This window comes from Paramisgurnus dabryanus, chromosome 4 (assembly GCF_030506205.2).
Source record: "Paramisgurnus dabryanus chromosome 4, PD_genome_1.1, whole genome shotgun sequence".
NCBI lineage: Eukaryota > Metazoa > Chordata > Actinopteri > Cypriniformes > Cobitidae > Paramisgurnus > Paramisgurnus dabryanus.
The window spans coordinates 4,813,871-4,826,076 of record NC_133340.1 but is presented as its reverse complement, the minus strand read 5'-3'; the positions used below and the strand labels follow the sequence as shown (position 1 = coordinate 4,826,076).

Below are 12,206 nucleotides of genomic sequence, written 5' to 3'. Positions count from 1 at the left end.
TGTGGTCGTTGGAGCAATAGTTGTGGTTGTTGGAGCAACTGTGGTATTTGTTGGAGGAACTGTTGTGGTCGTTGGAGCAACAGTTGTGGTTGTTAGAGCAACTGTGGTAGTTGTTGGAGGAACTGTTGTGGTGGTTGGAGCAACAGTTGTGGTTGTTGGAGCAACTGTGGTAGTTGTTGGAGGAACTGTTGTGGTCGTTGGAGCAACAGTTGTGATTGTTGGAGCAACAGTTGTGGTTGTTGGAGCAGCAGTTGTTGTTGTTGGAGCTACAGTTGTAGTGGTTGGAGCAACAGTTGTGGTTGTTTGAGCCGCAGTTGTCGTCATTGGAGCAACTGTGGAAGTTGTTGGAGGAACTGTTGTAGTCGTTGGAGCAACAGTTGTGGTTGTTGGAGCAACTGTGGTAGTTGTTGGAGAAACTGTTGTGGTCGTTGGAGCAACAGTTGTGGTTTTTGAAGCAGCTGTGGTAGTTGTTGGAGGAACTGTTGTGGTTGTTGGAGCAACAGTTGTGGTTGTTGGAGCAGCAGTTGTGGTTGTTGGAGCAGCAGTTGTTGTGGTTGGAGCAACAGTTGTGGTTGTTGGAGCAACTGTGGTAGTCGTTGGAAGAACTGTTGTGGTTGTTGGAGCAACAGTTGTGGTCATTGGAGCAGCAGTTGTGGTTGTTTGAGCAGCAGTTGTTGTGGTTAAAGCAACAGTTGTGGTCGTTGGTGCAACTGTGGTAGTTGTTGGAGGAACTGTTGTGGTCGTTGGAGCAAAAGTTGTGGTTGTTGGAGCAACTGTGGTAGTTGTTGGAGGAACTGTTGTGGTCGTTGGAGAAACAGTTGTGGTTGTTGGAGCAACTGTGGTAGTTGTTGGAAGAATTGTTGTGGTCATTGGAGCAACAGTTGTGGTTGTTGGAGCAACTGTGGGAGTTGTTGGAAGAATTGTTGTGGTCGTTGGAGCAATAGTTGTGGTTGTTGGACCAACTGTGGTTTTTGGAGAAACTGTTGTGGTCGTTGGAGCAACTAGGGTAGTTGTTGAAGGAACTGTTGTGGTCGTTAGAGCAACAGTTGTGGTTGTTGGAGCAACAGTGGTAGTTGTTGGAGGAACTGTTTTGGTGGTTGGAGCAACAGTTGTGGTAATTGGAGCAACTGTGGTAGTTGTTGAAGGAACTGTTGTGGTTGTTGGAGCAACAGTTGTGGTTGTTGGAGCAGCAGTTGTGGTTATTGGAGCAGCAGTTGTTGTTGTTGGAGCTACAGTTGTAGTGGTTGGAGCAACAGTTGTGGTTGTTTGAGCCGCAGTTGTCGTCGTTGGAGCAACTGTGGAAGTTGTTGGAGGAACTGTTGTAGTCGTTGGAGCAACAGTTGTGGTTGTTGGAGCAACTGTGGTAGTCGTTGGACGAACTGTTGTGGTTGTTGGAGCAACAGTTGTGGTCGTTGGAGCAGCAGTTGTGGTTGTTGGAAGAACTGTTGTGGTCGTTGGAGCAGCAGTTGTGGTTGTTGAAGCAGCAGTTGTTGTGGTTGGAACAATAGCTGTGGTCGTTGGAAGAACTGTTGTGGTTGTTGGAGCAACAGTTGTGGTCGTTGGAACAGCAGTTGTGGTTGTTGGAGCAGCAGTTGTTGTGGTTGAAGGAACTGTTGTGGTCGTTGGAGCAACAGTTGTGGTTGTTGGTGCAACAGTTGTGGTCGTTGGAGCAGCAGTTGTGGTTGTTGGAGGAACTGTTGTGGTCGTTGGAGCAGCAGTTGTGGTTGTTGAAGCAGCAGTTGTTGTGGTTGGATCAACAGTTGTGGTTGTTGGAGCAACTGTGGTAGTCGTTGGAAGAACTGTTGTGGTTGTTGGAGCAACAGTTGTGGTTGTTGGAGCAACTGTGGTAGTCGTTGGAAGAACTGTTGTGGTTGTTGGAGCAACAGTTGTGGTCGTTGGAACAGCAGTTGTGGTTGTTGGAGCAGCAGTTGTTGTGGTTGAAGGAACTGTTGTGGTCGTTGGAGCAACAGTTGTGGTTGTTGGAGCAACTGTTGTGGTTGTTGGAGCAATAGTTGTTGTCATTGTAGCAACAGTTGTTGTCGTTGGAGCAACAGTTGTGGTTGTTGGAGCAGCAGTTGTTGTGGTTGGACCAACAGTTGTGGTTGTTTGAACAACTGTGGTAGATGTTGAAGGAACTGTTGTGGTCGTAGGAGCAACAGTTGTGGTTGTTGGAGCAACTGTGGTAGTCGTTGGAAGAACTGTTGTGGTTGTTGGAGCAGCAGTTGTGGTTGTTGGAGCAGCAGTTGTTGTGGTTGGAGCAACAGTTGTGGTTGTTGGAGTACCTGTGGTAGTTGTTGGAGGAACTGTTGTGGTCGTTGGAGCAATAGTTGTGGTTGTTGGAGCAACTGTGGTAGTTGTTGAAGGAACTGTGGTAGTTGTTGAAGGAACTGTGGTAGTTGTTGGAGAAACTGTTGTCGTGGTTGGAGCAACAGTTGTGGTTGTTAGAGCAACTGTGGTAGTTGTTGGAGGAACTGTTGTGGTCGTTGGAGCAACAGTTGTGGTTGTTGGAGCAACTGTGGGAGTTGTTGGAAGAATTGTTGTGGTCGTTGGAGCAATAGTTGTGGTTGTTGGACCAACTGTGGTTTTTGGAGAAACTGTTGTGGTCGTTGGAGCAACTAGGGTAGTTGTTGAAGGAACTGTTGTGGTCGTTAGAGCAACAGTTGTGGTTGTTGGAGCAACAGTGGTAGTTGTTGGAGGAACTGTTGTGGTGGTTGGAGCAACAGTTGTGGTAATTGGAGCAACTGTGGTAGTTGTTGAAGGAACTGTTGTGGTTGTTGGAGCAACAGTTGTGGTTGTTGGAGCAGCAGTTGTGGTTATTGGAGCAGCAGTTGTTGTTGTTGGAGCTACAGTTGTAGTGGTTGGAGCAACAGTTGTGGTTGTTTGAGCCGCAGTTGTCGTCGTTGGAGCAACTGTGGAAGTTGTTGGAGGAACTGTTGTAGTCGTTGGAGCAACAGTTGTGGTTGTTGGAGCAACTGTGGTAGTCGTTGGACGAACTGTTGTGGTTGTTGGAGCAACAGTTGTGGTCGTTGGAGCAGCAGTTGTGGTTGTTGGAAGAACTGTTGTGGTCGTTGGAGCAGCAGTTGTGGTTGTTGAAGCAGCAGTTGTTGTGGTTGGAACAATAGCTGTGGTCGTTGGAAGAACTGTTGTGGTTGTTGGAGCAACAGTTGTGGTCGTTGGAACAGCAGTTGTGGTTGTTGGAGCAGCAGTTGTTGTGGTTGAAGGAACTGTTGTGGTCGTTGGAGCAACAGTTGTGGTTGTTGGAGCAACAGTTGTGGTCGTTGGAGCAGCAGTTGTGGTTGTTGGAGGAACTGTTGTGGTCGTTGGAGCAGCAGTTGTGGTTGTTGAAGCAGCAGTTGTTGTGGTTGGATCAACAGTTGTGGTTGTTGGAGCAACTGTGGTAGTCGTTGGAAGAACTGTTGTGGTTGTTGGAGCAACAGTTGTGGTTGTTGGAGCAACTGTGGTAGTCGTTGGAAGAACTGTTGTGGTTGTTGGAGCAACAGTTGTGGTCGTTGGAACAGCAGTTGTGGTTGTTGGAGCAGCAGTTGTTGTGGTTGAAGGAACTGTTGTGGTCGTTGGAGCAACAGTTGTGGTTGTTGGAGCAACTGTTGTGGTTGTTGGAGCAATAGTTGTTGTCATTGTAGCAACAGTTGTTGTCGTTGGAGCAACAGTTGTGGTTGTTGGAGCAGCAGTTGTTGTGGTTGGACCAACAGTTGTGGTTGTTTGAACAACTGTGGTAGATGTTGAAGGAACTGTTGTGGTCGTAGGAGCAACAGTTGTGGTTGTTGGAGCAACTGTGGTAGTCGTTGGAAGAACTGTTGTGGTTGTTGGAGCAGCAGTTGTGGTTGTTGGAGCAGCAGTTGTTGTGGTTGGAGCAACAGTTGTGGTTGTTGGAGTACCTGTGGTAGTTGTTGGAGGAACTGTTGTGGTCGTTGCAGCAATAGTTGTGGTTGTTGGAGCAACTGTGGTAGTTGTTGAAGGAACTGTGGTAGTTGTTGAAGGAACTGTGGTAGTTGTTGGAGAAACTGTTGTCGTGGTTGGAGCAACAGTTGTGGTTGTTAGAGCAACTGTGGTAGTTGTTGGAGGAACTGTTGTGGTCGTTGGAGCAACAGTTGTGGTTGTTGGAGCAACTGTGGGAGTTGTTGGAAGAATTGTTGTGGTCGTTGGAGCAATAGTTGTGGTTGTTGGACCAACTGTGGTTTTTGGAGAAACTGTTGTGGTCGTTGGAGCAACTAGGGTAGTTGTTGAAGGAACTGTTGTGGTCGTTAGAGCAACAGTTGTGGTTGTTGGAGCAACAGTGGTAGTTGTTGGAGGAACTGTTGTGGTGGTTGGAGCAACAGTTGTGGTAATTGGAGCAACTGTGGTAGTTGTTGAAGGAACTGTTGTGGTTGTTGGAGCAACAGTTGTGGTTGTTGGAGCAGCAGTTGTGGTTATTGGAGCAGCAGTTGTTGTTGTTGGAGCTACAGTTGTAGTGGTTGGAGCAACAGTTGTGGTTGTTTGAGCCGCAGTTGTCGTCGTTGGAGCAACTGTGGAAGTTGTTGGAGGAACTGTTGTAGTCGTTGGAGCAACAGTTGTGGTTGTTGGAGCAACTGTGGTAGTCGTTGGACGAACTGTTGTGGTTGTTGGAGCAACAGTTGTGGTCGTTGGAGCAGCAGTTGTGGTTGTTGGAAGAACTGTTGTGGTCGTTGGAGCAGCAGTTGTGGTTGTTGAAGCAGCAGTTGTTGTGGTTGGAACAATAGCTGTGGTCGTTGGAAGAACTGTTGTGGTTGTTGGAGCAACAGTTGTGGTCGTTGGAACAGCAGTTGTGGTTGTTGGAGCAGCAGTTGTTGTGGTTGAAGGAACTGTTGTGGTCGTTGGAGCAACAGTTGTGGTTGTTGGAGCAACAGTTGTGGTCGTTGGAGCAGCAGTTGTGGTTGTTGGAGGAACTGTTGTGGTCGTTGGAGCAGCAGTTGTGGTTGTTGAAGCAGCAGTTGTTGTGGTTGGATCAACAGTTGTGGTTGTTGGAGCAACTGTGGTAGTCGTTGGAAGAACTGTTGTGGTTGTTGGAGCAACAGTTGTGGTTGTTGGAGCAACTGTGGTAGTCGTTGGAAGAACTGTTGTGGTTGTTGGAGCAACAGTTGTGGTCGTTGGAACAGCAGTTGTGGTTGTTGGAGCAGCAGTTGTTGTGGTTGAAGGAACTGTTGTGGTCGTTGGAGCAACAGTTGTGGTTGTTGGAGCAACTGTTGTGGTTGTTGGAGCAATAGTTGTTGTCATTGTAGCAACAGTTGTTGTCGTTGGAGCAACAGTTGTGGTTGTTGGAGCAGCAGTTGTTGTGGTTGGACCAACAGTTGTGGTTGTTTGAACAACTGTGGTAGATGTTGAAGGAACTGTTGTGGTCGTAGGAGCAACAGTTGTGGTTGTTGGAGCAACTGTGGTAGTCGTTGGAAGAACTGTTGTGGTTGTTGGAGCAGCAGTTGTGGTTGTTGGAGCAGCAGTTGTTGTGGTTGGAGCAACAGTTGTGGTTGTTGGAGTACCTGTGGTAGTTGTTGGAGGAACTGTTGTGGTCGTTGGAGCAATAGTTGTGGTTGTTGGAGCAACTGTGGTAGTTGTTGAAGGAACTGTGGTAGTTGTTGAAGGAACTGTGGTAGTTGTTGGAGAAACTGTTGTCGTGGTTGGAGCAACAGTTGTGGTTGTTAGAGCAACTGTGGTAGTTGTTGGAGGAACTGTTGTGGTCGTTGGAGCAACAGTTGTGGTTGTTGGAGCAACTGTGGTAGTTGTTGGGAGAATTGTTGTGGTCGTTGGAGCAATAGTTGTGGTTGTTGGACCAACTGTGGTTTTTGGAGAAACTGTTGTGGTCGTTGGAGCAACTAGGGTAGTTGTTGAAGGAACTGTTGTGGTCGTTAGAGCAACAGTTGTGGTTGTTGGAGCAACAGTGGTAGTTGTTGGAGGAACTGTTGTGGTGGTTGGAGCAACAGTTGTGGTAATTGGAGCAACTGTGGTAGTTGTTGAAGGAACTGTTGTGGTTGTTGGAGCAACAGTTGTGGTTGTTGGAGCAGCAGTTGTGGTTATTGGAGCAGCAGTTGTTGTTGTTGGAGCTACAGTTGTAGTGGTTGGAGCAACAGTTGTGGTTGTTTGAGCCGCAGTTGTCGTCGTTGGAGCAACTGTGGAAGTTGTTGGAGGAACTGTTGTAGTCGTTGGAGCAACAGTTGTGGTTGTTGGAGCAACTGTGGTAGTCGTTGGACGAACTGTTGTGGTTGTTGGAGCAACAGTTGTGGTCGTTGGAGCAGCAGTTGTGGTTGTTGGAAGAACTGTTGTGGTCGTTGGAGCAGCAGTTGTGGTTGTTGAAGCAGCAGTTGTTGTGGTTGGAACAATAGCTGTGGTCGTTGGAAGAACTCTTGTGGTTGTTGGAGCAACAGTTGTGGTCGTTGGAACAGCAGTTGTGGTTGTTGGAGCAGCAGTTGTTGTGGTTGAAGGAACTGTTGTGGTCGTTGGAGCAACAGTTGTGGTTGTTGGAGCAACAGTTGTGGTCGTTGGAGCAGCAGTTGTGGTTGTTGGAGGAACTGTTGTGGTCGTTGGAGCAGCAGTTGTGGTTGTTGAAGCAGCAGTTGTTGTGGTTGGATCAACAGTTGTGGTTGTTGGAGCAACTGTGGTAGTCGTTGGAAGAACTGTTGTGGTTGTTGGAGCAACAGTTGTGGTTGTTGGAGCAACTGTGGTAGTCGTTGGAAGAACTGTTGTGGTTGTTGGAGCAACAGTTGTGGTCGTTGGAACAGCAGTTGTGGTTGTTGGAGCAGCAGTTGTTGTGGTTGAAGGAACTGTTGTGGTCGTTGGAGCAACAGTTGTGGTTGTTGGAGCAACTGTTGTGGTTGTTGGAGCAATAGTTGTTGTCATTGTAGCAACAGTTGTTGTCGTTGGAGCAACAGTTGTGGTTGTTGGAGCAGCAGTTGTTGTGGTTGGACCAACAGTTGTGGTTGTTTGAACAACTGTGGTAGATGTTGAAGGAACTGTTGTGGTCGTAGGAGCAACAGTTGTGGTTGTTGGAGCAACTGTGGTAGTCGTTGGAAGAACTGTTGTGGTTGTTGGAGCAGCAGTTGTGGTTGTTGGAGCAGCAGTTGTTGTGGTTGGAGCAACAGTTGTGGTTGTTGGAGTACCTGTGGTAGTTGTTGGAGGAACTGTTGTGGTCGTTGGAGCAATAGTTGTGGTTGTTGGAGCAACTGTGGTAGTTGTTGAAGGAACTGTGGTAGTTGTTGAAGGAACTGTGGTAGTTGTTGGAGAAACTGTTGTCGTGGTTGGAGCAACAGTTGTGGTTGTTAGAGCAACTGTGGTAGTTGTTGGAGGAACTGTTGTGGTCGTTGGAGCAACAGTTGTGGTTGTTGGAGCAACTGTGGTAGTTGTTAGGAGAATTGTTGTGGTCGTTGGAGCAATAGTTGTGGTTGTTGGAGCAACTGTGGTAGTTGTTGGAGGAACTGTTGTGGTCGTTGGAACAACAGTTGTGGTTGTTAGAGCAACTGTGGTAGTTGTTGGAGGAACTGTTGTGGTGGTTGGAGCAACAGTTGTGGTTGTTGGAGCAACTGTGGTAGTTGTTGGAGGAACTGTTGTGGTCGTTGGAGGAACTGTTGTGGTCGTTGGAGGAACTGTTGTGGTCGTTGGAGCAACAGTTGTGATTGTTGGAGCAACAGTTGTGGTTGTTGGAGCAGCAGTTGTTGGAGCTACAGTTGTAGTGGTTGGAGCAACAGTTGTGGTTGTTTGAGCCGCAGTTGTCGTCATTGGAGCAACTGTGGAAGTTGTTGGAGGAACTGTTGTAGTCGTTGGAGCAACAGTTGTGGTTGTTGGAGCAACTGTGGTAGTTGTTGGAGAAACTGTTGTGGTCGTTGGAGCAACAGTTGTGGTTGTTGAAGCAGCTGTGGTAGTTGTTGAAGGAACTGTTGTGGTTGTTGGAGCAACAGTTGTGGTTGTTGGAGCAGCAGTTGTGGTTGTTGGAGCAGCAGTTGTTGTGGTTGGAGCAACAGTTGTGGTTGTTGGAGCAACTGTGGTAGTCGTTGGAAGAACTGTTGTGGTTGTTGGAGCAACTGTGGTAGTTGTTGGAGGAACTGTTGTGGTCGTTGGAGCAACAGTTGTGGTTGTTGGAACAACTGTGGTAGTTGTTGGAGGAACTGTTGTGGTTGTTGGAGCAACTGTGGTAGTTGTTGGAGGAACTGTTGTGGTCGTTGGAGAAACAGTTGTGGTTGTTGGAGCAACTGTGGTAGTTGTTGGAAGAATTGTTGTGGTCATTGGAGCAACAGTTGTGGTTGTTGGAGCAACTGTGGGAGTTGTTGGAAGAATTGTTGTGGTCGTTGGAGCAATAGTTGTGGTTGTTGGACCAACTGTGGTTTTTGGAGAAACAGTTGTGGTTGTTGGAGCAACTGTGGTAGTCGTTGGAAGAACTGTTGTGGTTGTTGGAGCAACAGTTGTGGTCGTTGGAGCAGCAGTTGTGGTTGTTGGAGCAGCAGTTGTGGTTGTTGGAGGAACTGTTGTGGTCGTTGGAGCAACAGTTGTGGTTGTTGGAGCAACTGTGCTAGTTGTTGGAGGAACTGTTGTGGTGGTTGGAGCAACAGTTCTGGTTGTTGGAGCATCTGCGGTAGTTGTTGGAGGAACTGTTGTGCTTGTTGGAGCATCAGTTGTGGTTGTTGGAGCAACAGTTGTGGTCGTTGGAGCAGCAGTGGTGGTTGTTGGAGCAGCAGTTGTTGTGGTTGGACCAACAGTTGTGGTTGTTTGAACAACTGTGGTAGATGTTGAAGGAACTGTTGTGGTCGTAGGAGCAACAGTTGTGGTTGTTGGAGCAACTGTGGTAGTCGTTGGAAGAACTGTTGTGGTTGTTGGAGCAGCAGTTGTGGTTGTTGGAGCAGCAGTTGTTGTGGTTGGAGCAACAGTTGTGGTTGTTGGAGCAGCAGTTGTTGTGGTTGGAGCAACAGTTGTGGTTGTTGGAGTACCTGTGGTAGTTGTTGGAGGAACTGTTGTGGTCGTAGGAGCAACAGTTGTGGTTGTTGGAGCAACTGTGGTAGTCGTTGGAAGAACTGTTGTGGTTGTTGGAGCAGCAGTTGTGGTTGTTGGAGCAGCAGTTGTTGTGGTTGGAGCAACAGTTGTGGTTGTTGGAGTACCTGTGGTAGTTGTTGGAGGAACTGTTGTGGTCGTTGGAGCAATAGTTGTGGTTGTTGGAGCAACTGTGGTAGTTGTTGAAGGAACTGTGGTAGTTGTTGAAGGAACTGTGGTAGTTGTTGGAGAAACTGTTGTCGTGGTTGGAGCAACAGTTGTGGTTGTTAGAGCAACTGTGGTAGTTGTTGGAGGAACTGTTGTGGTCGTTGGAGCAACAGTTGTGGTTGTTGGAGCAACTGTGGTAGTTGTTAGGAGAATTGTTGTGGTCGTTGGAGCAATAGTTGTGGTTGTTGGAGCAACTGTGGTAGTTGTTGGAGGAACTGTTGTGGTCGTTGGAGCAACAGTTGTGGTTGTTAGAGCAACTGTGGTAGTTGTTGGAGGAACTGTTGTGGTGGTTGGAGCAACAGTTGTGGTTGTTGGAGCAACTGTGGTAGTTGTTGGAGGAACTGTTGTGGTCGTTGGAGGAACTGTTGTGGTCGTTGGAGGAACTGTTGTGGTCGTTGGAGCAACAGTTGTGATTGTTGGAGCAACAGTTGTGGTTGTTGGAGCAGCAGTTGTTGTTGTTGGAGCTACAGTTGTAGTGGTTGGAGCAACAGTTGTGGTTGTTTGAGCCGCAGTTGTCGTCATTGGAGCAACTGTGGAAGTTGTTGGAGGAACTGTTGTAGTCATTGGAGCAACAGTTGTGGTTGTTGGAGCAACTGTGGTAGTTGTTGGAGAAACTGTTGTGGTCGTTGGAGCAACAGTTGTGGTTGTTGAAGCAGCTGTGGTAGTTGTTGAAGGAACTGTTGTGGTTGTTGGAGCAACAGTTGTGGTTGTTGGAGCAGCAGTTGTGGTTGTTGGAGCAGCAGTTGTTGTGGTTGGAGCAACAGTTGTGGTTGTTGGAGCAACTGTGGTAGTCGTTGGAAGAACTGTTGTGGTTGTTGGAGCAACTGTGGTAGTTGTTGGAGGAACTGTTGTGGTCGTAGGAGCAACAGTTGTGGTTGTTGGAACAACTGTGGTAGTTGTTGGAGGAATTGTTGTGGTTGTTGGAGCAACTGTGGTAGTTGTTGGAGGAACTGTTGTGGTCGTTGGAGAAACAGTTGTGGTTGTTGGAGCAACTGTGGTAGTTGTTGGAAGAATTGTTGTGGTCATTGGAGCAACAGTTGTGGTTGTTGGAGCAACTGTGGGAGTTGTTGGAAGAATTGTTGTGGTCGTTGGAGCAATAGTTGTGGTTGTTGGACCAACTGTGGTTTTTGGAGAAACAGTTGTGGTTGTTGGAGCAACTGTGGTAGTCGTTGGAAGAACTGTTGTGGTTGTTGGAGCAACAGTTGTGGTCGTTGGAGCAGCAGTTGTGGTTGTTGGAGCAGCAGTTGTGGTTGTTGGAGGAACTGTTGTGGTCGTTGGAGCAACAGTTGTGGTTGTTGGAGCAACTGTGCTAGTTGTTGGAGGAACTGTTGTGGTGGTTGGAGCAACAGTTGTGGTTGTTGGAGCATCTGCGGTAGTTGTTGGAGGAACTGTTGTGCTTGTTGGAGCATCAGTTGTGGTTGTTGGAGCAACAGTTGTGGTCGTTGGAGCAGCAGTGGTGGTTGTTGGAGCAGCAGTTGTTGTGGTTGGAGCAACAGTTGTGGTTGGAGCAACAGTTGTGGTTGTTGGAGCAACTGTGGTAGTCGTTGGAAGAACTGTTGTGGTTGTTGGAGCAACAGTTGTGGTCGTTGGAGGAACTATGGTGGTTGTTGGAGCAACAGTTGTGGTTGTTGTAGCAGCAGTTGTGGTTTTTGGAGCAGCAGTTGTTGTGGTCGTTGAAGCAACTGTGGTAGTTGTTGGAGGAACTGTTGTGGTCGTTGGAACAACAGTTGTGGTTGTTGGAGAAGAAGTTGTGGTTGTTGGAGCAGCAGTTGTTGTGGTTGGAGCAACAGTTGTGGTTGTTGGAGCAGCAGTTGTGGTTGTTGGAGCAGCAGTTGTTGTGGTTGGAGGAACTGTTGTGGTTGTTGGAGCAACAGTTGTGGTTTTTGGGGCAACTGTGTTAATTGTTGGAAGAATTGTTGTGGTCGTTGGAGCAATAGTTGTGGTTGTTGGAGCAACTGTGGTAGTTGTTGGAGGAACTTTTGTGGTCGTTGGAGCAACAGTTGTAGTTGTTGGAGCAACTGTGGTAGTTGTTGAAAGAACTGTTGTAGTCGTTGTAGCAAAAGTTGTGGTTGTTGGAGCAACTGTGTTAGTCGTTGGAAGAACTGTTGTGTTTGTTGGAGCAACTGTGGTAGTCGTTGGAAAAACTGTTGTGGTTGTTGGAGCAACAGTTGTGGTCGTTGGAGCAGCAGTTGTGGTTGTTGGAGCAGCAGTTGTTGTGGTTGGAGGAACTGTTGTTGTCGTTGGAGCAACAGTTGTGGTTGTTGGAGCAACTGTGGTAGTCGTTGGAAAAACTGTTGTGGTTGTTGGAGCAACAGTTGTGGTCGTTGGAGCAGCAGTTGTGGTTGTTGGAGCAGCAGTTGTGGTTGTTGGAGCAGAAGTTGTTGTGGTTGGAGCAACTGTGGTAGTTGTTGGAGGAACTGTTGTGGTTGTTGGAGCAACAATTGTGGTTGTTAAAGCAACTGTGGTAGTCGTTGGAAGAATTGTTGTGGTTGTTGGAGCAACAGTTGTGGTTTTTGGGGCAACTGTGGTAATTGTTGGAAGAATTGTTGTGGTCGTTGGAGCAATAGTTGTGGTTGTTGGAGCAACTGTGGTAGTTGTTGGAGGAACTTTTGTGGTCGTTGGAGCAACAGTTGTAGTTTTTGGAGCAACTGTGGTAGTTGTTGAAAGAACTGTTGTAGTCGTTGTAGCAAAAGTTGTGGTTGTTGGAGCAACTGTGGTAGTCGTTGGAAGAACTGTTGTGGTTGTTGGAGCAACTGTGGTAGTCGTTGGAAAAACTGTTGTGGTTGTTGGAGCAACAGTTGTGGTCGTTGAAGCAGCAGTTGTGGTTGTTGGAGCAGCAGTTGTTGTGGTTGGAGGAACTGTTGTGGTCGTTGGAGCAACAGTTGTGGTTGTTGGAGCAACTGTGGTAGTCGTTGGAAAAACTGTTGTGGTTGTTGGAGCAACAGTTGTGGTCGTTGGAGCAGCAGTTGTTGTTGTTGGAGCAGCAGTTGTGGTTG

The 12,206-nt window shown here is 47.8% G+C and overlaps 1 protein-coding gene across 1 annotated transcript in view; it reads right to left on the bottom strand.

Moving 5' to 3' along the window:
- LOC135746691 (uncharacterized) overlaps positions 1 to 12,206 on the bottom strand; it is a 36,727-nt gene that overhangs the window by 11,753 nt on the left and 12,768 nt on the right. Inside the window, exons 4-12 of the mRNA XM_073814454.1 lie at positions 11,356 to 12,165; positions 8,713 to 8,753; positions 7,822 to 8,614; positions 6,706 to 7,572; positions 6,346 to 6,370; positions 4,240 to 5,006; positions 3,142 to 3,921; positions 2,500 to 3,027; positions 544 to 1,158 (exon numbers count right to left, since the gene is read on the bottom strand). Of these exons, the coding sequence (XP_073670555.1) occupies positions 544 to 1,158; positions 2,500 to 3,027; positions 3,142 to 3,921; positions 4,240 to 5,006; positions 6,346 to 6,370; positions 6,706 to 7,572; positions 7,822 to 8,614; positions 8,713 to 8,753; positions 11,356 to 12,165 (5,226 nt within the window). The remainder of the gene's footprint in view (positions 1 to 543; positions 1,159 to 2,499; positions 3,028 to 3,141; positions 3,922 to 4,239; positions 5,007 to 6,345; positions 6,371 to 6,705; positions 7,573 to 7,821; positions 8,615 to 8,712; positions 8,754 to 11,355; positions 12,166 to 12,206) is intronic.